Source organism: Nipponia nippon, unplaced genomic scaffold (assembly GCF_047370975.1).
Source record: "Nipponia nippon isolate SJK-2023a ecotype South Korea unplaced genomic scaffold, ASM4737097v1 scaffold_36, whole genome shotgun sequence".
Taxonomy (NCBI): Eukaryota; Metazoa; Chordata; class Aves; order Pelecaniformes; family Threskiornithidae; genus Nipponia; species Nipponia nippon.
Genome location: NW_028262354.1, coordinates 3,295,371 through 3,318,672, shown reverse-complemented (window position 1 = coordinate 3,318,672; position 23,302 = coordinate 3,295,371). Strand labels below are relative to the sequence as shown.

Below are 23,302 nucleotides of genomic sequence, written 5' to 3'. Positions count from 1 at the left end.
TAGATCTCAATTTTTTTTCCTGAGCTCTGCTCCAAAAGATTTGTTATCGAGGTGTAGGTAGGCTTCAGCAGTGTCGCAGGCCGTTCACGTACTAGAAACGTGTCTTTGAGACAGTGTCTGCTCATGCAGTGTTTCCATTATATAAATACTAAATCGTTTGTGCCCGTTCTTGCACTTTTTCGAACCACTTACTTTGCTTTACCAGTCTTACTTTAGTAATTTCTTTGGTTTCTTCAGCCTTTTTCAGTAGTCTCCTTCCTTTCTGAGCTTCAGGGTATCTCTTCAGTTAGAGATCTTTGATCCGATAGTGCACAGGCAAGATGAGCCTGTAAAAAGTTGTCACCTTTCTTATGTTCTTTTTCAGCCTCCTCAATTTGTGGACATTCCTCTTGAGGAAGACGATTCATCTGATGAAGAATACCAGCCTGACGATGAGGATGAGGATGAGACTGCGGAAGAGGTAAATGCAACTCGTACAAAGATCTGTTCTGTTCAGCATGGGGTTGGCTGCCTGTTTGAGGCAGTAGAATGCTCTCTTTATTTTAACATGTGAAAACTTGCAAGCTGTCCCAGACCTTCTAGCAATCTTTCTTCAATGCTGTATCATTCATTTGGCTAAAAAGGAGTCTTTGGAATATTAGTTGAAGCAGTGTTTGTGGCATGATTGTTTGATTGCATTTTGCATCTCTGGCACTGCAGAGCTTACTGGAAAGTGATGTGGAGAGCACTGCTTCTTCCCCTCGGGGAGCGAAACGCTCTAGGACAAGGCGATCATCTGATGAAGAGGGAGGCACGCTCTGCGAGGTAAACTTGCGAGAGAGTTTTTGCTTTCTTTAGAAACAACTTTCAGTCGTTATTCCTAAATTATTGATGCAAAAGCAAAAATACCTATTATTGCTTCAAGTTGTGGTGACATTGCAAGTGCTGCGTGGGTTTGGCATCCCACTGCGATGATTCCTGCGTAAGCAGTGAAGTGCAACCCTTGCAGGAAGAGCTTAGCCTAACATAAACACGAGGACTTAAAAAAGCCCTGGCAATGGAAACAATCGGCTCTTCTTCAGATAATGATTATTTTTCTGATTGTTTTTGAGAGGAGTGCAGGAGAATTGCTTTCTGTGCTTGGCTTAGGAGGAGAAATTGATTTCGATAAAAGCATAAAGGTATTTGTGGTGGCTGTAGGCACTGTCAAATCAGTAGAAGCAGTATGCGCAGTGCGATAAGAGCTGAGTATCGACAGACAAGAATGAGAAAGCGACTGTGAGAACGGACCACTGACACTGGAATCGGAGAAAGAGCAATAATGTATTGATATTTCCGCGTTCTGCTCGCCGTGGGTTTGTTTGGGGGAGGGTTGGGAGGGTGCCACAATTACTAGCGTTCAGGTTTATCAGCTCTAGTAATGTTGAGACTGATACTCAAATCTTCCTTTCCTGCAAGTCTTTTTAACAGTAAATTTATTTGTACTGTCTGGAAATCAGAGTGAGTGTAATACGAAGAATCCATTTCCTTCTGTGAAGCGTTTCTCCCATTTCGATTGTGCTAGACTCTGGTCAAACAGAAAAAGAGACTTATTCTGTCCTTGGAAATTTATGTTCTAAATAAAACCTTTTAACACAAAGGCCTTTTTGATTAGATGGAGAAGGTTACTACACCTGTCGTTAGACATATTAGTGCTGAAGTAGTTCCCATGGGACCTCCGCCACCTCCTAAACCGAAACAAAACAAAGACAGCACGTTCATGGAGAAGCTGCATGCAGTGGATGAAGAATTGGCTTCGAGCCCCGTATGCATGGATTCTTACCAGGTACCGTTTGGGGGATGCTGCAATAGCGTGGGTTTTGTTTGAGTAAAATCGGTTAGAAAGGAGGTAGCTTTCTGGTGTTCTCTGCTATTGCGTTGGCGGCGTTCTGCTCTCCTTTTCTAACTTTACATCATAGGCTGAACCTCCGTAGTGTGTAGGGCGCTAGCTCTGGGAGGGAATAGAGGTAGCTGTTAGTGATGTGTTGTTAGTGGCGTATACTTGTAGTTTCTTGTATCGTAACTACACTTTCTATTCTCCTAAGTCTCTCACTGCCATTGTTTTGACTGTGAAATGTAATTCTGTGACATTTACATAACTAATGAAAATAGTTTTCCTTCTGAAAGATATCCTGTCAGCTTAGTTGTGTTTCGCAGGCAAGTACGGTATTAACACCTGAGGAAGGCTGGTTGTATGGAGAACCACTCTTTCGTATTAATAATGAGAAAAATATTACTGATCTGCGTTACTGCGCAGGGCTGAGGAGTCGTGAAGAAACCGTCCCGCGCTGCTGCTCGAGATTCATTTCAGATAGTGAAGAGGGCAAACAGTAAAACATGTGTGAAATAATCAAATATTGCAAGCGGAGATTGCTTCCTCAGTAGCAGATAAGAGTTTAGCATGAGATAAATGAACAATAATACATTTATAAACAATAACAGTTTAATAGCGAGAGTAATGAAAGTTGAGCTTTCTCGGACTACCAAAGTAAATGATTCTTTGTGGCAGGAATCCAATATTTTTGGTATTGGATTTTTTTGGCTGGGCTGAAAACCCCGCTGCCAGAGAAACTGAGAAAAGCGGAGACGTCATAATTCCGTTGTGCTTTTCCCTCACCTTTCAGTCTCTGGAAGACAGCCTCATCGCCTTCCGAACCCGATCTAAGAGACCTCTGAAAGATGTTCCCCTCGGTCAGCTGGAGGCTGAGCTGCGAGCCCCAGACATCACGCCTGATATGTACGATCCCAACACCGCAGATGATGAAGAATGGAAAAGGTGGCTTGGAGGACTCATGAACGACGACGTGGAAAATGAAGGTATGCGGCAGATGTGGTGGTGGTGGTGTTCACTGGAATTGGGGGTTACGTTAAAAGGCTAGAGCTTTTTCTTTCTGTTTATACATGTTGTTCTTGGCTGCAGCCATTATCTTGTTTAGTAATGTGCCTGTGTTTTGCATGCCATCAGCTTTCCTCATCTTCTCCAGGGACGTTTGTGAGGGTTTTTAAACTTCAGGTGTCTCACTTGTAAATATTTACTAGCCAGCAGTGCAGTAGCTGGCAGCCATAAACGAAAGTTAGGTGTTTCAGCCCTTAATCTGTCGTGCTGTGTCATGAAGCTGGCAGCATCGAAACACCTGAATCTGTCTGAGTGTGCCATCCTCCTTCTTAGGGACATGACTTGTTCTGGTAGGAACAACTATTTCGTTCTTCGAGAAGAAACAAGAACAAGCTTTGGGGCTTGACTTCCTTTTGTCCTGAATTTACCGGTTGCTTACAGTCGTGCAAATTGAATATAAAACACAAATTGAAATGATACTACTTCACTCTTTCTAAATTTGGCTGAAACTCAGGTCACAGAGAATAAATCCAGCTTTTCTAAATGGGAATGGCTACAAAGAAGGATCCTAGTAGCTCAGGTTGAAAAGAGGATGGGCTCGATATGGCTTCCATAAAAAGGAACGTACAGTTAATTTCAAGCAGCAATCCTAGCCCTCTCTGTGCCAGGTCAGGCAGTAACAAAGTGCTGCTGCTCCTGGCTACCGATTGGTCTTGGGGCAGGGTAATGACGTTCCAAAACATGCTTCTTGCTAGATGAAGCAGATGATGACGATGACCCTGAGTACAACTTCCTGGAAGATCTGGATGAACCAGATACAGAAGACTTCAGAAACGATCGCGCTGTGAGAATTACCAGTAAGTCCTTTGGGAATCCCACCTCCTTTCTCATTAGATTAGCAATTCATTTTGAAAAGCGAGTGTTTTGTTGCAAAGATTTTGCAGTGTAGGCTAATTAAAAAAAACCCTGCATACTGACTTGAACAGCTTCTCTGTGCAAAGCTGGCTTTCTGTGAATACATAAAAGGATCCAGCCAGAGCTGCTGTGCTGCCAGATGCAGCTTTACTCCATAGCAGAGACTGAAGAATGATGCCGATGTGGTGGTACAGTCTTCCATAAAGCTTCAGCCAATTCAGAATTGAATGCTTGCCTTATGACTTTAGTGTAATCAAGTTTTCTCCAAGTCCTTACAGTCTTGGAGTTGGTTTTGTAAACATACCGCTTTTCATCTTCTCAATAAAGCACACCTGGTTTAGGTCTTATTACAGGTTAACATAGCTTTAAATTTAATTCTGAAAATTAGTTTTTATATGACATTTTTAAATCAAAACAGTCTCAGCTGAAGTTTTTTGGGGCCCAGGATTAAAAAGGGATATAATATCAGGGGCCTTTCCTTCTTGGTCCTCTCTTTGCAAGAAGAGGGTTTCCCTTTGAAAGAGATTCCTTAAATGACTTGATAGGATTGCGAAGTGTTTCTTGGAAAAGGAATCTTCATACTTTTTTTAATTTTACTTGCAGAAAAGGAAGTGAATGAACTGATGGAGGAGCTGTTTGAGACAGTAAGTGATAAATTGGGTATAGCACTGAAGAAGAGATCTTGCTCAGATCTGACGTGAAGTCCCTAAAGCCCAAACAGGGCGATCTCTGCAAGATGCTTAGCGCTGACTACGTGCAAAGGGCCCTACCGTAAAAGTGTCGTTTTTAGCTTTGGGAAGGAACGTCTATAGGAACTTCCATAAGTCCCTGCAGAGATGAATACCTATGCTAAGAGGATCATCGTGAGCTTTGTTAGCTAACGGCAGTTGGTGGTAAAGGCACGGCTTGAGCTTTCTGGTCCTGACGGGTGCTACGCGTTTGCTGTCAGTTTCAGGACGAGATGGGTTTCTCAAACATGGAAGATGAAGGTCCAGAAGATGAAGATAACATTACAGAGTCACGGCCAAATTTTAATACACCACAAGCACTGAGGTAGGATCATTTGGTTATGGTCGTAAAATTAAAAAAATAACTCTGTTATGATAAAAAGCCTGTGGTTACTTGCAGCTGTACTAGGCCATCCACCAAAGAGAGAACGCCTTTTCAGCACGGGCCACTGTTTTGAAAGCTCTGAGCCCTTTTTATTTGTGAGATCGAACACTTGACCCTCTTTTTTCTGTCTGCCACCTTTGACTTTACTGATTGTGATGCATCTGAAGAAGATGACGACAACGCAGATGTAACTGTTCAGAAAGAGACAGCGAGAATGCCTGCACTGAAAGACTGGTGCCAGCTGCTCTGTACGATAGCTGAAAACAGCTGAAGTCTTTCAGAATGGTGATGTTTTCCAACAGGCCACCATCGCTAGTGAGGGATTCCGTTCCTGCTTCTTTAATCTCCGTGCTATATATCCTGTCCCTGGGTATTTAAATTGTGTTTATTTCTCAAGACCATCCGCATATCCCTCCTTTATTAGACTAATTCTTCTGAAAAAATTGCTTCGCTACCTGCTAAGTCACTTACTTCAGCTGTTAAACTAACGGTAGTTAGTGGAGCGGGATATTGCATGACCGGCGAGGGTACTTGGAAGCGATGGGTAGAGAAGCAGGGGATGCTGGGGTGTTGCTGCAGATGTGATCGAAGCTATGTAAGGCCTGTGCAAAGAAGATCCCAACCTCAAAGCGACAGCCGCTCTAGCTCTCTTAAATCTTGCGCTTTACGCTGTGGTGGTGGGTGCACTGTTCTGAAATAATTTCAGGAAAATCATAGTGGTCTTGCCCTTTTTATTTATTTATTTATTTATTTTTTATTGTTAAGGGAGGGGTGAGGTTCACTTACGGCCCTTAGATTATTTTGATGACCAGAAACACCTGAGGAGCTGGTTTGACCAAGTGGGTCACCTTAGCTTTTAAGTAAATAGCTTGGATCTAATGGTGGCCTTTTCTAAGGGAAAAGACTGCATAAGATAGCTGAGGCCTAGGTCTGAAATGACTGTGAAGTTTGGAAATTGGCTTCTGATGATTTTTGGTGTGGGTTATACTGGAAACAGAGCCTTGAAGAGGAAAGGGTCTAAAGCATTTCTTTCTAGGTAATAATACCGCTCTGTTTAACCGGTTATAGAAAGTGCGGTGTGAATGGTGTCTCCTTGTTAATGGGGCAGATCAGCTCAAGACCAAGCTGTGTCTGTTTGGGAAAGGAGCTAAAATGAAGGCTGGGGTTCCTCCATGCTCCCTCTGGGATGAGCAGTACCAGGGTGGAGTGCAGCAAGTCTTAAACCAGCTACAGACTAAAAGCAGGGAAACTTTATGCTCTCTCTTATTATTTGTTTGCATTTGTCTTTGATAATGGCTGGTTGTGTTCATTTTTCGTTGGTGGACAGGTTTTTTTTATCTGTATACAGGATTCTCAGTTGTTTTCGGGCAAAATATCCATTTGCTAGGTTTATTGGTTTTTTACGATACCTTGCATTAGAAGCATCATGGAACAACTTTACTTACAGCTGACTTCAGGCCTGTTACAGAAGTGAAGCTGATAACAAGCAGAAATCAGATTATTAACTTGTGTAGCTAAAATAAATAAAAATCTATCATAAGGCAGGAGATAACTGAAGCTGTTTTTGAAAGGATGGTAATATGTACATCCTCTTTTCTGCTGCGGGAGTAGCTCTTACGATAGTATCAGCAGATGTCTACTAGAGTACTCTGCATAAACTAGATAATACTTTTTTTTTTTTTTTTAAAGTTACAGCATTTGGGTCAGTGTGTGATCTTTCTGGAGACCCTTGTGGTAAAATGCCACCCGTAATACCTTGGGTTCAGACCTTGCCTGCTGATCGAAGTTAAATAGGATTGGTTCTAATGTATTTTGGATTGTCGTAGATCCTGACTGCTGTTGAGAGTATCTGAGCACTTGAGTGGAGCACACGTGGGATATGACTGGGAATGGTGGGCAAGACTGGTAACTGTCCTTGGAATAAGCAGTGGAAGCATTCCGTCCCAGAACTGCAGCAGTGCTGTGGTAGATGAGAAGAGTTATTTATAACCCAGCTGTTTAAATAACTGTTTTTTCAAGTTGAAGTATACTGTCAAAGTGTTGAGTAGCACAGGGATGATAGTTCTTAAACTGTGCATCCCACATACAGAGTAAAACATTCTAAATAAATGTGAATGTTCATTAAATCATATGCGTATTATAGTCCGGTCTGCCTGATCTCAAACAGATTTGAAGAGCCTCTGGCCAATTTACTGAATGAACAGCACCGGACGGTGAAGGAACAACTTGAGCAGTTGAGAATGAAAAAGTCCTCGATCAAGCCACCACAAGAGACAGAAAAATCAAAACCTCAAAATGAGAAGCCTCTCCAGAGCCTTGTTCTGGATAGCATGCAAAGAAAGAGGCTCCAGCAGCAAATGCAGCAGGTAATAAAATGTTGTCTGGTCCGACCTAATGAATATTTGGTGTGTGCTGCAGGGGGTGGGACAGGCAGGGGTACAGCGAGCACTTTGGTGTGCTTTCTTAAAGAAATTAATTGAAAAAGCTACATTTGAAGCTGGAGCTTTAATGGGTGATGTTTACAGGCCTGATTCCACACTGAAAGACAATTTGAATGGAAGGTGCAAAGTAGAGCTTATTTCTTGGCTTCTGTATTGTTCTCATGTGTGATCGCTGCCTTGGCCATGTTTGAATTCTGACTGTAATGTGTCAAAATCCTCTGTTTTCACTAACCTCTTTATTACTCTCTGAGAATATTACTCTTGATGTAGTTTGGATTCTTTTTTTCCTCCTCCCACCACGCAAAACCGCGTAGAAATTCAGTTCGAACATTTTAAAAGCTGTCAGCAGCATAGATGAGAAGCTGTACTTAGCAAATTTTTTTTTCCATGTCCATACAAAGCTGAAGAGGACGACTTCTCAAAACCTGAAACTTAGCGTCAGCTTGGTCTCACGAGGACAAAACGCACTGGTTTTGTGCGAACTCGATACAAGTCTTGCTGAGTAGTCGTTTGTTATTGTCGGTCTCTTCTCCCTAGTAACGAGTGACAGGACGAGAGGGAACGGCCTCAAGCTGCGCCAGGGCAGGTTTGGGTTGGATATTAGGAAAAACTTCTTCACCGAAAGGGCTGTCAGGCCCTGGCCCAGGCTGCCCGGGGAAATGGTTGAGTCTCCACCCCTGGAGGTATTTAAAAGACGGGTAGACGTGGTGCTTGAGGACATGGTTTAGTGGTGGACTTGGCAGCGCTGGGTTAACGGTTGGACTCGATGATCTTAAGGGTCTTTTCCAACCTTAACGATTCCATGATTCTGTGATTATTCTGCGCACCTTGGTGTCATGTCGTGGTCTGCAGCAGCGAGGAAAGGACACAGACCCCTCAAACACAAGCTAAAGACACGGGTCTTGCGTTAGAGATGTAGAGTAAATGACCTTCATTTTTCAGCTGCAAAGCAAGATGTCTGGTGTTTATGTGCATATGGGGAGTTCTGATAGCTGAAGCCATTGTTTCTGAAGAAATACTGAAGTATTTAATTAGGAAAAAGTATCCTTTCTGCATTGATCGTTCTGGTATGAGACTTTGGCACAAAAGCTAGGAAGCTTCCCTGAGACTTAATTGAGGTGTTCAAAATGCCTGCCCTATGATGATGTGTTCAAAATCTGTGTAATAAACTCCCTGCCAGTGGATATTAAAGTTTCCCCTCAGTTTTCTGTTGCTTAAGTTGTTTGTTTTTGTTTTTTTTTTTTTTTTAAGTCAGAATGTGATTTTTGGGGTGCTCAGGGATATTTCTTGTGCCTCTGTACTTGTGCTTTCCAGTTTCTTGGATTTCTGATAAACTGAAAAAACCCCATTTGTCTGATTTTATTCTTCAAGCATGTTCAGCTTCTGACTCAAATCCATCTTCTTGCAAGTTCCAACCCTGCTTTAAGTTCAGAGGCCAGTACTACCAGGATGTTTTTGGTAAGGATACATCTAAAATCAGAGCTACATGAATTTTAATGGTTGCTCGTCACCGGAGATATTTAGAGAGCTTAATTTATTTAATTGATCCCATTAAATTGAGCGAGACTACCACTCAATAAGGGAACGATGTTGTTAGCCTACTGTGAACATGCTCAGCACTTAGAGAAGTGATTCATATTGTGCTGACTAATAACAGTGCTTTGAATTGGCATCTCTTTGTATTTTTTTTTTATTATTTTCTTGGAAATACTGAAAACAAAGTTCAAAAAACTACAGCTTCTGTAGTTAGTGAACAGTCTGTGACCTTGAAAGGTTCTGGAAAGTGGGGGAATTAAAAAAAAAAAAAAAAGAAAAAATTCCTCTGTTCCTAGATTTGTAATGCTCAAAAATAAGACCTGCCTGTAACACTACTTTTTATGCCTGTCACTTCACCAGCTGGTTTTTTTTTTTTTCGTTACATGTATTTGTGCTTTACCTTCCGTTTGAAGGCACGTTCTTTCATCTTGCTCCGTGTTTGACTTTGCAGAGCGAGCTCGGTAACTTTGCTCGAAGCTCTACGCTCCTTCGTCAGTCATTCACTCCTAAGTTTCAGACGATGTTCCAGCCGTGTAACTTGAAGGGAGCACTGCAGCTCATTGAAGATTTTCACGCCCAAGTCCAAGTTGACTGGAGCCCTCGCAAAGCCGTGAAGAAGAGTGGTGAGTATTTGAGAGAGAAGAGGTGGGAAAGCGTTTACGGTGCGAGTGACTTCATGCTGTGCACCCTCCAGATGAGGTACGGTTCAGGCTGCTGTTTGGAATGAAATTTTTATTATTTTTTTTTTTTTTAATTTTGTGAGGTATTTTTAAATAACACCATCCACTTCATTGACTGCCTTTTTGCTTCTTAAACTTGCAACACAGTAAAGCGTGTAAAATGAGCTGTTGACTTTTGTTTGAGATCATAATCCTGCCATTTATCGTTCTGCAGATGATGTTTTGAGCTGCAGAAGTCCATCAAGAAACTGGTAAACTGAAAGTAATTGTTCCAAATGTGTTGGTTAACGCACTTCAAGGAAATATTCCCTTTGTTGGAGTATTTTAGTTAAAAAAAGCTCCAAACTGTTGGTTTCAAATATTTGGCTTGTAACTTTTCTGCTACCCGGAGAGTGAACTCGTTTGAAATAAACAGAGGTTTTTACAAGCGCTTTTTTGTTACAGAGCAAAAGAAAAGATGGAAGGGGAAAGTAATGTGCTTAAGAGCCAACGCTAGGAAAGACGCGCATTCTAAAAGCCAGGGAGAAAGGCTCGCTCTTGCAGTGAAGGGAGCAAAAGAAAGGGTGTTTTCAAGACATCAGTTGTGAAAAACGTTATTTTTGTCCATGCATACATCTGTCCTTAGCTATTAATTCTTTTCACAGCCAATGAATTTCCATGTTTGCCGAAGCAAGTGGCATGGATTTTGGCAACAAGGAGAGTCTTTATGTATCCAGAGTTACTGCCAATATGTTCCCTGAAAGCAAACCCTCCCCGGGACAAGATTATCTTCACCAAGGCAGAGGACAAGTAGGTGCTTAGAATTATTGGGGAAAAAAAGCATACAAATGAGAGTTCTGTGTTAAGGAGAATTCCTAGGGCGCAAATTTTCGGGATGCCTGTGTATCGTGCAACAGCACATCCAAATAGCAATCTGCCGTACTGTCTTAAAGACTTTTTTTTCCTTTTCTCCCTCCTTCCTTCCTTCAGTTTATTAGCTTTAGGTTTGAAGCATTTTGAAGGGACCGAATTTCCGAAGCCTTTGATCAGCAAGTATCTCTTGCCCACAAAAACTGCCCACCAGCTTACAGTACGAATCAAGAATCTCAATATGAATCGAGCCCCTGATAACATCATCAGAGTAAGTGATGCGTTCAGATTATGGTTTGGTGTTTCTTACACGAGAAGAGATGTGCTGTTTGTTCCAAGGACCTTTTCGTATATGTGCTGACACTTTCTTAAAAAAAAAAAAAAAAAAAAGTCATCCTTTTGTTAGCATTGAGGATTTCTTTAAAAAGACCTTAGGCTCCATACTTTGCCAGTACTTACATTACTATTTTGATTCGTTAGAGCCCAGCACTTGCAGACAGTCCTAGTACAACTGTGGGTTCAGTAATCCTGACAAATTCATACAAATAAACTTTGAGTAGTGAAGCTTAAACAGAAGCGCTGTCTCCAGTCAGGCTGAAGGTCCAGCTGGCCCAGCGTCCTGTCCCATAAGCTGAGGGCCGCTGCCAAAGAGAATAATAACCAGAAACGCTTAAAGCAAGTACACCTGCACAGCTGCTAGAACTTCCATGCTTGCTTTCGAGAGAAACCAAGATAGCAGCGAGCTCTTGTTCAGCCTTTATTATTCTTTTTTTTTAATGTTTCTGTGGGTAGCACCTTATTAAAGTAGTAATGATGAGAATTGCTTAATTCACACAAACACTTTTACAGAGCACAGTCCTTATCCTGCATCCCAGCAGTTACTGGGCAGGTGGTGTGACCACAGTCATCTTGTCTTGCATTCTCTCCTGTCCCCACATAGTACTACAAAAAGACAAAACAGTTGCCCATTCTGTTCAAGTGCTGTGAGGAAATCCAGCCTAATGAGTGGAAGCCGCCTGTGGAGAGAGAAGAACATCGCCTGCCATTTTGGCTAAAGGTAGTTTCTGTTATTCTTCATCCAGCGTAACGGGCTTTTGTTGTTGTTTGGTTGATTGGGGGGGTTGTTCGTGGTTTTCTTCTTTTTCTTTGCAGCCTACGTCCAGAGTGAGTTGTTTGCTTTAGCCTACAGCTCTGAAGTCAAAAGGTGGTCTGGTTGTATTGCGTGGGAGCCTCTGTTATCCTGAGTCTACCTAGTAAACATAGCAAGGACAGTAGTACTTAGCAAACTGAAGCAGAATCACAGAATCATTTAGGTTGGAAAAGACCTTTAAGCTCATCGAGTCCAACTGCTAACCCAGCACTGCCGAGGCCACCACTGAACCATGTCCTCGAGCACCACATCTCCCCGGCTTTTAAATCCCTCCAGGGGTGGGGACTCAGCCCCTGCCCTGGGCAGCCTGGGCCAGGGCCTGACAGCCCTTTCCAGGAAGGAATTTTCCCTAATACCCAACCCAACCCTGCCCTGGCGCAGCTTGAGGCCGTTCCCTCTCGTCCCAGCGCTTGTTCCTGGGGAGAAGAGACCGACCCCCCCGGCTCCAGCCTCCTTTCAGGCCGTTGCAGAGAGCGATGAGGGCTCCCCTCAGCCTCCTCCTCTCCAGGCTGAGCCCCCCCAGCTCCCCCAGCCGCTCCTCCCCAGCCTTGGGCTCCAGCCCCTGCCCCAGCCTCGCTGCCCTGCTCTGGCCACGCTCCAGCCCCTCCATGGCCGCCTTGGGGTGAGGGGCCCAGCGCTGAGCACAGCATTCGAGGGGCGGCCTCACCAGTGCCCAGCACAGGGGGACGATCCCTGCCCTGCTCCTGCTGGCCACACCGTTCCTGATACAAACAAGGATGCCACTGGCCCTCTTGGCCACCTGGGCACGCTGCTGGCTCCTGTTCAGTGGCTGGCGACCAGCACCCCCAGGCCCTTTCCCCCGGGCAGCTCCCAGCCGCTCTCCCCACGCCTCAGCGGTGCCCGGGGTTGTGGTGCCCCCAGTGCAGGACCCGGCCCTGAGCCTGGCTGCCCCTCACCCTGTGGCCTGGGCCCCTTGCTCCAGCCTGGCCAGGGCCCTCTGCAGAGCCTCCCTCCCTCCAGCAGATCAACGCTCCCCCCGACTGGGTGTCCTCTGCAAACCGACTGAGGGTGCCCTCGATCCCCTCGTCCAGGTCATCGATAAAGATATGAAACAGAACTGGAATATTGGAAGTATTATACACTGCTCTGGGTGCTTGTCTGCCCAGCTGCAGCACGTGATTGAAGTTATCAGGGACATACAGCGTTTGTTGTCACGTCCTTGTTTTGCTACGTGGATGTATTGCTGATGGCTCTGGTTTGATGTGTTCATTTTGTTATTTGGCTTTGTTAATTGTTAATCAGCATAGTCTTACCCTTGCCTTACGGTTAGCAGCGTTGCCATCTTTCCCGCTGTATTACAGCCATGAGACGGCGTGTTCTTCCCCCTTAAAACCTCACCTTCGAAGAGAAAGGAGGAAACTGGGGGGTTGGGGTGGGGTTTTTAAGGTTATTTTCACCTGCAGCGTGGCTGTTATTTTTGTTATACCCAAATGTCTCATGCTTTGCAAGGATTCTTTCTCTGAGGTGCTTCGCACAAGGAAAACTAAGCTGGAGGCACAGTGCCCATGCCTGCGCGTCAGTCAGGGACGGCTGTGTCTGAGGAAAGAATTAGACTCGGATGCCATGAAATCCGGTTTCTTAATTGCCTATTGTATTTCGTTGTGCCAGCGACGCTTCCTTCCCACAAAATCTTGTATTTACTAAAGGAACCTTTATAAAGCAATTCAGTTCTGTTTTTTCTTTCAGGCTCTTGGATTCTTTTGAAGGCTTTGGAGTAAAACTTGTGAATATAAAGTAATATACAGTAAACATAAAGTAATATACAGTAGTATAAATAAAAACCACTTTACTTTTAGAAGCAAGTTGCTGGCTGTCGCCTTCTGTGGTGCTGCTTGAAGGCGGTAATAGAGGAACGGCCTACGGACTGGACTAATAAACTCTTGTTCCCTTTAGGCAAGCTTGCCCTCCATTCAGGGGGAGCTGAAGCAATTAGCAGAAGATGCCAGGGAGATGCCAGGTTCACCTGATGCAGAATCTGTCTTTTTGGGGACAGGAAAGGAAACTTCAGACACAGAATATGATGAAAAATACCCTCTACTCATGCCGAAGGGACTAGTACTGACCTTAAAGCCCCTTGCCAATCGATTCTCTAGGAGAGCATGGAGGAGGCAGAGGTCTTCGGCTCTGAAGCCTGTCCTCATTCGACCGAGTCCTTGTCTGCAGCCCAATTCCAATGCTATTAACATCCAGAAAACTGTGAAGTTGTCCCAGTCAGAAGCTCCTCCCAGCAAGGTTATGGTTCAGATTCCTCGGCTTATCCAGCCAGCTACAGTTATGCAGACGGTGCCGGGAGTGCAGCCTTTGAACGTTCCAGCGGTGGTGGGAAGTGGGGATGGCTTGGAATTTCAGAACGTGCTCTCCACTTCGCATTCGGACTCCAGACAAGCTTTCTCAGCTGCTGTAGCACCAGCTCTAGTGTCCTCAAATCCAGTAACTTTTCAGCCAAAACTGATGTTGCCAGCTTTGGCCGGAGCAAAAATACGCAAACCTTGTGTTCGCAAGGGATACCAAAAGAAAAAAGGGACAAAATCTGCCCCGCTGATGAAGACTTCCCCCTTGATTCAGCCATCTCCTGTCATCCTTACTGTACCTGCTACCACGGTGAAAGTGGTTAATATAGGCAATGGTTGCAATATGATTCAGCCCATAAATACAACAGTTGGTAGAGGCACTCAGGCTATTCCAGTTACAACCTTATTGGTAAATCCATCCACTTTCCCGTGTCCCTTAAATCAGCCTCTAGTGACTTCTTCAATCCCTTCATTGATCGTCTCTTCTAACCCTGTTGGTCTTTCTGCATCATCCGTTGGTGAAAATGAAGAACAGCTGAAGCTGGTGCCTTCCTGCCCTGCTGGAAACAACAAAAACACCTATCCCGCGGTGGAGCCCAAGGTTGAACCCCCGGAGCTGTACGTTTCATGCCCCGCTGTCTCCCCCAAGGAGAAGCGTAGTACAAATCCTGCCACTTCAAATAACGGCGGTCAGGAAAACGTAAATAAGAGTGACTGCTGTAGCTGGACAGTGGTAGAAGGAGACGAGAATGCTTCAGAGCCGTTGTCTGTGGAGCTTTTGCCTCACTTAGCAGACCCAGACGAAACGGTGAAAATTGAGCCTGAAGATTCAAATGATGCTACCAAGGAAGTAAATCCAGTACAGAAGAGGGATCTTTTATGTGCTGATGTGAAGGAGGAATTCATGCTGGATCTTGGCCAGGAGCTGAACATGGAGGCTGCGTGTTCATGTTCGAATGACCTGAAAGAAATTAAAAAGGAACATACTTCGTGTGACGAGAAGGGAGAAGAAGAACGACGGGCTTTGCAGTCATCTCCCCACGGTGAACAGCAGATGGATGCAGGCGTTGCTGCTGGACCACAAGTAAGCAGTGAGTCTCCAAAGAATCTTTCGTACACAGCAGATGTTGAGGCAGAATTTAGTAGTCCACTAGGAAGACCAGAGGATTCATCCAGTATAGATGGCCAGTCTGTTGGGACACCAGCTGGCCCTGAAGCTGGAGGAGAGAGAGAAGGACAAGAAGAGGAGGAAGAAGACGACTTTGATGATTTTACACAAGATGAGGATGAAGAAATGTCATCGGCCTCAGAAGAATCTATTCTTTCAGTGCCAGAACTTCAGGTAAAAGCAAATAGAACTTAAAAAAACTTGCTAATGACAAATATCGGTGTCCTGAAACACCCTAGTTGGGGTCAGGGCAAATCACAATTTGACTCCAGTTGGAAAGCTGGACTGTTAACTGTATAGCACGGTATTGGGCTGTTTTACAGAGAAATTGGACACCATGTTTTTCTGAGCAGATTTTAAGTCCAAGCTAAAGGAATATCTTGCCAATATGCAGATTTAAATTCTGCGGAGTTGTAAGGACTGCCTCAACTGAGGCTGTTCTTTAGTAAGAAGTACTTGAAGTGAAAATGATTTTCCAGGTCACAATTCCAGTAAGCCTTTAAGAACTAAGATGATCGTTAAGGCATCCCGTCTAACTTAAGGCTTTTCTGAGTGGCAGATTCTGAAATTTAATTTTGCGTGCGATACAAAAATAGGCAGTTCTGGTTGTCGTTGAATTCTGTGCCTTCAGTAGAATCCTCTAGTTGGTCAGATGTCGATCTGTGAAATTGGCTGTTAGAGCTGTGACGGAGTGAGCTAGTTGCTGAATGCCATTAAAACAAGCACTAAAAGAAAACAATGTGAGGAGTTTTTGTTGTTGCTTTCTAAGGAGACAATGGAAAAACTTACTTGGCTTGCAACAGAGAGACGTTTAAGCCAAGAAGGAGATTCTGAAGAAGAGAATTCCCAGGAAGAGAACTCTGAGCCTGAGGAAGAGGAGGAGGAGGAAGGGGAAGGAATAGAGAGTTTACAGAAAGACGATGAAATATGTGGAGACACATCAGAGGAACCGAAATCCGCCTTCCCGTTGACAAAGGCGGCCCCGCAGGTGGAAGCCCACAGAATGCCAGCAGGTGAGTCCCGTGGGCTTCTTTCGACACAGGGCGTGGGGAAACAGAGCTGCTCTCTGCATTAAAAGCAAAACCATGGGGAAACGGTCGCTGGGTTTAATTTCACTTAGCGTATCTGGGCTTAGAGATGCATTCCATCTGGAAATTAAATTTTGCAACACAGTCACAATCCTGTAAAAACAGTTTTTACCACAGGAGCCCTTGTGCATTGGAACCGAGTGTCTTCAGTCCATTCTAATGCACTTACGTTTCAAAAATTTGCAGACACAGGATCTGTGGTTTGTGTCAGCTAATACCCAGTACCTCGATAAGAACAATATTAAATAGTCAAACCTTTGCTAAATTGAACTTTGCATTAAAAGGTCATGTTGGGGAAAAAGAAATGAAACAAAATAATACCTTCACAGAATATAGCAAGCGGTGGATGAATTTGAGCAGTGAACTCTGAGGAGGTGGCCCTCAGCCCATTAGACCAACAGATTCCTAATCTAAAGACATTAAAGTCTCGATGTAGCAACTCTTGGTACACCATTGCATTCGCTATTATGCGACACCAGTTATTTATCTGTGATGTTGACTCTGTTCATGTACGTAATAAGCTCAAAGGATGATTTGCCAGTGTTAGAGCCGGCTCTGATGCTCTATTGTATCTCTCTTCACCCGCTACGATTTTTCTGCCCCTGGTATGCAGTAGATGTATTTATTAGTAGATCGCTAGCTGAGTAACGGCTGGGATGGGTTTGTTGCTATATCCAGAGATTTTTCCTGTCAGATGCTATGAAAATAGCCAATTTAAAATATGTTAGCCAGCCTGACTAATGAAAAGGCTATTGCTCATACGCTTACAGGAGAGCGTAAACAGTTAACTCATCACTAGCTCTGAAAACCTACTTCTCTATTGCAATATTGATGTAGAAGAGTAGTTGTCTGCCAGCCCAGGGAACATGTGGAAAATTCCTGTACAGCTTGCTGTGTGCTTCTTCACAGGAGAAAACATGAAAGCCCCTGGGAAGAGCAGGAGCTCCCACAGAACCAGAAATAAGAGGGGACGGGCTCGTGCTAGCAAAGATACATCTAAGCTGCTGCTCTTGTACGATGAAGACATCCTGGAGAGAGATCCCCTGCGGGAGCAGAAGGATCTGGCGTTTGCACAAGCCTATCTAACCAGGGTAAGCCAGGCCAGTATGGAACCCAGAAACAGGAACGTCAGACGCTTTGAGTCCTCTAAGACAGCTCACGGCTGAGCCACACAACTGCCAGTTCTAACTGGGTGCACTGGATCTGGTGGCGATGGAGTTATCTTTCTTCATAGCACCCCACGTGGTGGTCCGTCACTTCTTAAGTGGTCTCTGTCTCGATCTGTGAGTTTTCTTGCTTTTGCTCTTCCTCTTCCCTGCCCTGTCCCGCCTAGGGGAGGTGGGGAGTGAGCGAGTGGCTGCTGGCTGCAGTCAGTCTGCAACACCGGGCCTCTTCGTTTCAGCATTTCATAGTCTCGGATTCGGTCCCATCTTTCTTGTCAGCAGTTCAAATTTATCATTAAGGAAGAGACTTGGTTGGCTCAACAAAACTGGAAGCACTGTGTAAATTCTGAGTAGCAAGAGATCAAAGATTTCTAAATTAACTTGTTTTCTTCCTGGCTGTTACGGAGTCCTGTAAGGGTCTGTTGCTCTTTCCAGGTGCGTGAAGCCTTGCAGCATGTTCCTGGAAAGTATGAAGACTTTCTTCGCGTTATCTATGAGTTTGAGATTAGCACGGACAAGCGAACAGCTGTGGATCTCTATTCCACTTTACAGAAACTGTTGCACGACTGGCCGCAGTTGCTCACAGATTTTGCCGCCTTTCTTTTACCAGAACAAGCTTTGGAGTGTGGACTGGTAGGTAGAATAAAAGAAGGAGACCAGATTTTAAGCAGACAATGTGAATGCTTGTGGGAGTGGAAGAACAAGGAGCTCTTCCTAAGGCAAGAAAGGTCAACAGCTGGTAAATCATTTGCTTACCTTGCTGTTTTATTAATCAGAATTGAAAAGTCTAGTGTTTGTTTTAAGTCTCATACTAAATATTACTGTGGAGAATGAGCCTTTCCCAGTCGCATTGCAGAACCTGACTGCAGAGACAACGTGCAGATGCAGCAAGTGGAATGGCTCCCTTGTCTCACAAACCAGCCTTCCACTTTGTAAGGCAGAGGTTTTCACCCGTTACGTTCGTTCTGGATTTTCCGATCTTGTGTGCATATGGTCAAAGCAAAACTTTATAGCTCACGTACGTATTGATTATACAAAGTCCTGCTTCTCTTCCTCCACCTCCACCAGTTTTGCAATGGGTGTCAATACAAATGGAAAGCAAAGAGCAAGATGGGCATTTTATAGCTTGCTTAAGCCAACTAGAGATGCTTGGAAATACGTTGCTGAATGTGAGGGGTGAATCTTTTTCTTTTGGTCAGTTTGAAGAGCAGCAAGCATTTGAAAAAAGCCGAAAGTTCCTCAGGCAGCTGGAGATTTGTTTTGCTGAAAATCCTGCCCACCATCAGAAGATCATCAAAGTGCTGCAGAGTTGTGCAGACTGCCTCCCCCAGGAGATTGCAGAGGTAATCGGGCATCTAGGTACCTCCTTCACTCAAAGCCCCCGAGAGCGCGGTTAGCTGGCCTGCTTCCCTGCTCCCAGTGCTGCTCTTTGCGACCACGAGACTTCAGCAAGTGCCGTCGCCCTCTGGGGGGGTGCGGTGGAGAATTGATGCTGCCTCTTCAAGAGGCTTTACAATTAACTGGCTTGTGTGAGTCTCCTCTCTCCTACCTCCACCTTGCTTTTATCATCTTGCAGGTGAAATTTTAGCTTAGTGCCTCCTACAGAGTCTGCCTAGAATTGTGGAGGGATGTTTCTATGCTAATTTGACAGCTGGATGTGGAATAATCTCAAAATACTCATGAAGTAGTACCGATGCAAGCATAAACTTCCATGTTGGAGGTCTGATAAGCCTTGATGTTCCACTTGCTTTGAGAAATCCTTCTGAGAAGAATGTGACGACATGGAATGAAACACTCACTGTCTCTGGATGTCTCTCTTTCAGCTGAAGACCCAAATGTGGCAACTATTGAAAGGACATGACCACTTACAGGATGAGTTCTCCATTTTCTTTGATCACTTACGGCCCTCAGCCAGCCGCATGGGAGATTTTGAGGAGATCAACTGGACGGAAGAGAAGGAATATGAGGTGTAGTAATCTTTTCCCCAAGACCAGAAAAGATAAAAGCAGAGATAGTAGACTTGTTTGAGCTTGAAGGACGCAAATCGAGGCTGCGTTTCCAAGAGTGAGGGAAGCAGCAGGCTGGGATAGCTGTTGGTGGACTGAAGCAAACTTTACAAATTTTTTTTATGGCATTTATGTCTTTTGTAACATAATTGAACTTGTGATGTCCTGGAACTGAGCTCGATATTCAGAAGTTCATGGGGTAAATGAAGTTTGGCCTGCTGAAGAGCTATCACGACAGAGGAGTTTGTGTGTGTGTTGTTTGTTTTTTTTTTTTTTAGTTCGATGGGTTTGAAGAGGTGTCTCTGCCAGATGTAGAAGAGGAGGATGAACCACCCAAGATGCATGCAGCCTCAAAAAATAAGAAGCGGAAAGAGATCGGAGGCCAGAACAATGACAAGGTGGGCCTGGGGGATCTCACTAGGCTGCATATCTGGACTCTGAACAAACGCATGCCCGTGAGGATAAATGTGTCCTAGAGAGACATGACAACAGCCTAAAGAGATTTGAAGAAAGGGGATTGAAATGTTTCCATTGTGCTTTGCTTGCTAGCGGCGTAATCGCTTTAGTTCCCCGAGCGTGCGCAGGGAGCCGCTCGGCCCGTCCTGGCTCCCGCGGGGGTGAACCTTCCCCTGACTGTCATCTTTGTGTACCATGCACGTTTGTCAGCTGGAGTATGTCTGTTTCCAGGAGGTCGAGTGGGTAGATGGGATGAAGGAATGTTCATGTTCCTGCCATGAAGGGAGTAGCGATCTCAAGCTAAAGAAAAGCAAAAGGAGGACCTGCAGCCATTGTAGTAGTAAGGTTAGTTGATAGGCCAAGTCATTGGAGTGGTGAGTGGAAAGTAGAGTCCTGCCAAGAGTCCCCCTGTTGCGATGATCTGTCCAGCCTCGGGTCTTGTCTCCAAAATAACGTGAGGAAGGAAGTAAATCGAAAGATGACTGTGGTGTCTCCCTCTTCGGAGCTCTTACTGCACGACCTGGCCTTCCCCTGTCTTATCTCCTGCTCACTTTCTACTGCCCCTCCTTGCTATGCTGAACAGTGTTAATTTTGATATTCGTTTGAGTTAAGAATAAGCTTTTTTTAGTGGAAGATGCTTGTGTGGCCACTGTGTGAAAAGAACCGTGCCTGTTCATCCTAATAAAAAAGATTCAGCTTTCGGAATGCAAACGTATTGCCAGACCGAAGCCTTTGTTAGGGTCAAGGAACGCTTTGGAAGCAAAGGCCGAGGTGTTAGGTTTGGATCGATATACCACATCTGTGATTGTGTGCCTCTGTGTTGATTCGCAGGTGTGTGAAAACAAATTTTATAAAAATAAAGATTCTCAAGAGCTGACTGCGAGCCTTGTTCAACAAGAATCAAGTCCTCGGCCTGAAGGGAAGGATTCTGGAGTGTCTAAGGAACCTGCAGAAGAAAGCCTGGAGAACAGAGATGAGGGAGAGGATGCCCAGAGCAGAACAAAAACCCTGTCTAGGAGAGTGGACTCTCTGGCTTCAGGTATGTGAGAGTCTGGTGTACAGACAGGCGTATCGCTCCTCTCCAAACTGGTTCACACACATGGAAATAGGTATAGGACTTTCTAATGCAAATTTATTGAGGTCATGAGAACTTCTAATGATCTTTTTTCATTTTTTTTTCCCTTGTGTTCATCCACTCTGGATGCTCTAAACATGCCTCTATCCAGAGCGTGTCCTTTGAAAAAAGCTTTCCTGACTAGAGAAATATTCTCCCCTTTTCAGAATGATAGGTGCATTTAAGCTTCTCTTGCTAGCATACTTACCCGGTTCCCAGTACTACCAGTCCATGATACTGGTGTTTTTTCCAGTTTTCATTTTAGCCCAGCAATTCAAAATCGCCACCCCTCTAATCTCCCTTTAAATGATCTCCTTCGTGTTACTCGGTTCTCCTTCAGTCTAGTACAGACAAGGGGAGACGTGATTATTGCAGGATGAACAACCTGAAAGAGATCTCCTCCTCCTTCCAGCGACCACGTCTCGGTTAATCCTACTGTTGGAGACGATGCGCCGGTTAAATACAGCGCTTTAAATGTAACGCAACCCGATGTCTTGTTTGTAGTGTTTTGTAAATGGGGCACCAAGAGCAGCGGTGAATTGAAAATTTTGGTCTGGGCGATGCTTTTCCATGTGTTTGTCACTTCTTCACACAGCAGCTGGTTGCAGTAACCCACAGGGGTGAAGCAAGGTGCAGAGAGCCTGCCCGGAGGTACAGGATGGGTAAACTGCAGATAGAATTACCAAGCTGCTCCCAAACTGTGTTCTCATTTACAGCGTTATGCTCTAGAATAAAAAAAAAAATATATATATCTCTTAAAAAGTAAATGAATAAAGCCTCCAGAAGTTGTTCTTACTAACAGCTAGTCTGAACTTGTTTGGGTTTCTTATCAGGATCTCACCTGGAAGGAAAGATTGTCTCCAGCAGACACACAGCTTCTGAGAAAGCTGCACTGCCCGATAACCGGGTCCAAGAAGGGGCCAGTGCTGCTGTGAATACTGGGAAGGACAGTGACTCTGCTGGCCCTGGCCCCAGGGGGGCACAGCTGCAAAAAGCTCCTCTAAAACTACCTCAAGAAACCAAAGACTGCCCGTGCGCTGGGGGAGGTGAGGGACTAAACCAGCACCAGCAAGGAAGTGCAGACGCTTCCCTTGGGCTGAGCAGAGATCTGCTGCCGTCTGCTCGTTCTGCTACAGTAAAAGGTTTAACGGGACCCGGCTCCTCGTCTGGAAAGAGTTCCTGTCAGACTGAAGGGCTTCATTCCGATTCCGATTCCTCAGATAAGCTCGCTGTCTTTGGCCATGCTCCAAAATTAGGTGTGAAAGAATTTGAGGGGCCACCTTTGCCTCTGGAAGGAAAACCTGAAGCAAAGCAGGGCTGGGTAACACCGGGTAGAAAACCAGCACTGGGTAAGAGCTGCAGCTCCCAGTCCCCCGATAACCGTGGCTTGGAAGCAGATGATACGGGCTGCACTGGAAATTCTCCTGAGAGCAGATCAAAGTCAAATGCAAACAACTGCTTCCAGGTGCGTCAGTATTCTGAGCAGCTGGAATACCGAGTGGCGGCTGCCTCCCTGGGGCAAAAGGAAGAGGAGCAGCAACAGCAGCGAGTCACAGAAGCAACCGTGTGTGCCAAGAACAGCAAAGTCAGCTCGACTGGGGAGAAGGTTGTCCTCTGGACCAGGTACGGCTGCCTGAGCCGCGTCTTGCATCCCTCGTGCATTCAGTACTGGGCTTTGGCTTTCATATTACCGAGTATCCTTCATTTTCATTTTGTATTCTCATCTTCTAAGGTCTCCTGCCCCTTCCCTTTGAATATTCCTGCCTTGTTTCCTTTAACCACAGTCCGTCATAGCTGCCGCCTTGGTCCTATGAGAAATGCAGTCTGCTCGTGGCAGTGTAATTGTTGTAGTACTTCAGGCTAGGAAAGAATATTTTTTTCTCTTTCAAAAAGCTTAAAAATAGGCTAAATGCAGCCCTGCTCCGAGATGCATCTTGTGATTGGTGACGGTGGTAGTAGGCAAGGAGCAAGCCTGCAGGACTTGGTCCGCGACTGCTGTCCTCACCCGGGAAGAGGCCTCTCGGGCTCGCGCTGGCTGCAGCGTGTTGGCGCTTGGTTTTGGCGGCTTTCATAGCTATTGTACCCCCTTGCAGGGAGGCCGACAGAGTCATCCTTACCACCTGCCAGGAGAAAGGAGCCCATCTGGAAACCTTCCAGGCCATCTCGCAGAAACTGGGCAACAAGACTGCGAGCGAGGTGAGGGGTTGGCGCGGAAACACTTGCATCTGCTATGGCGAATGGGGAAAGGGAAAGGAAGGGAAGACGGAGGTTTGCTGTCACAGCAGCCTCCCAAACTTAACTTTAACTTGATGCTGCATCAGAGAAAACTAATCCTAATTGCAAATAAAAAACCAAAACAAGCTCTGATCTGTTCTGGCGGAGCCAAAAATCGCGACTGCCGTGGCCCTTCTCGCGTTGCCATTGCTACTCTGGCCTTGTATTTGGTACCAGAATTGT

At 45.1% G+C, this 23,302-nt stretch overlaps 1 protein-coding gene across 11 annotated transcripts in view; it reads left to right on the top strand.

Annotated features, from left to right (window-relative positions):
* Positions 1-23,302, top strand: part of LOC104020486 (GON-4-like protein) — a 31,890-nt gene that overhangs the window by 7,409 nt on the left and 1,179 nt on the right. For 4 of the 11 annotated variants that reach the window (XR_015707883.1, XM_087772606.1, XM_087772602.1 and 1 more), the window contains exons 7-30: positions 365-460; positions 700-804; positions 1,634-1,804; positions 2,643-2,835; positions 3,610-3,711; positions 4,373-4,413; positions 4,719-4,822; positions 7,050-7,248; positions 8,695-8,781; positions 9,311-9,482; positions 10,184-10,328; positions 10,509-10,659; positions 11,329-11,445; positions 13,453-15,192; positions 15,788-16,031; positions 17,016-17,197; positions 17,705-17,902; positions 18,469-18,612; positions 19,093-19,236; positions 19,554-19,673; positions 19,963-20,076; positions 20,563-20,770; positions 21,679-22,468; positions 22,939-23,041. Coding sequence is in view for 8 of the 11 variants with exons in the window: in XM_087772606.1 (XP_087628732.1) it covers positions 365-460; positions 700-804; positions 1,634-1,804; positions 2,643-2,835; positions 3,610-3,711; positions 4,373-4,413; positions 4,719-4,822; positions 7,050-7,248; positions 8,695-8,781; positions 9,311-9,482; positions 10,184-10,328; positions 10,509-10,659; positions 11,329-11,445; positions 13,453-15,192; positions 15,788-16,031; positions 17,016-17,197; positions 17,705-17,902; positions 18,469-18,612; positions 19,093-19,236; positions 19,554-19,673; positions 19,963-20,076; positions 20,563-20,770; positions 21,679-22,468; positions 22,939-23,041 (5,670 nt within the window). In the remaining 3 variants the exon portion in view is untranslated. Of the gene's footprint in view, positions 1-364; positions 461-699; positions 805-1,633; positions 1,805-2,642; positions 2,836-3,609; positions 3,712-4,372; positions 4,414-4,718; positions 4,823-5,074; positions 5,253-7,049; positions 7,249-8,694; positions 8,782-9,310; positions 9,483-10,183; positions 10,329-10,508; positions 10,660-11,328; positions 11,446-13,452; positions 15,193-15,787; positions 16,032-17,015; positions 17,198-17,704; positions 17,903-18,468; positions 18,613-19,092; positions 19,239-19,553; positions 19,674-19,962; positions 20,077-20,562; positions 20,771-21,678; positions 22,540-22,639; positions 22,675-22,938; positions 23,042-23,302 lie in introns of those variants that run through there. The other 7 variants (XM_087772603.1, XM_087772605.1, XM_087772607.1 and 4 more) reach the window with 7 other exon arrangements.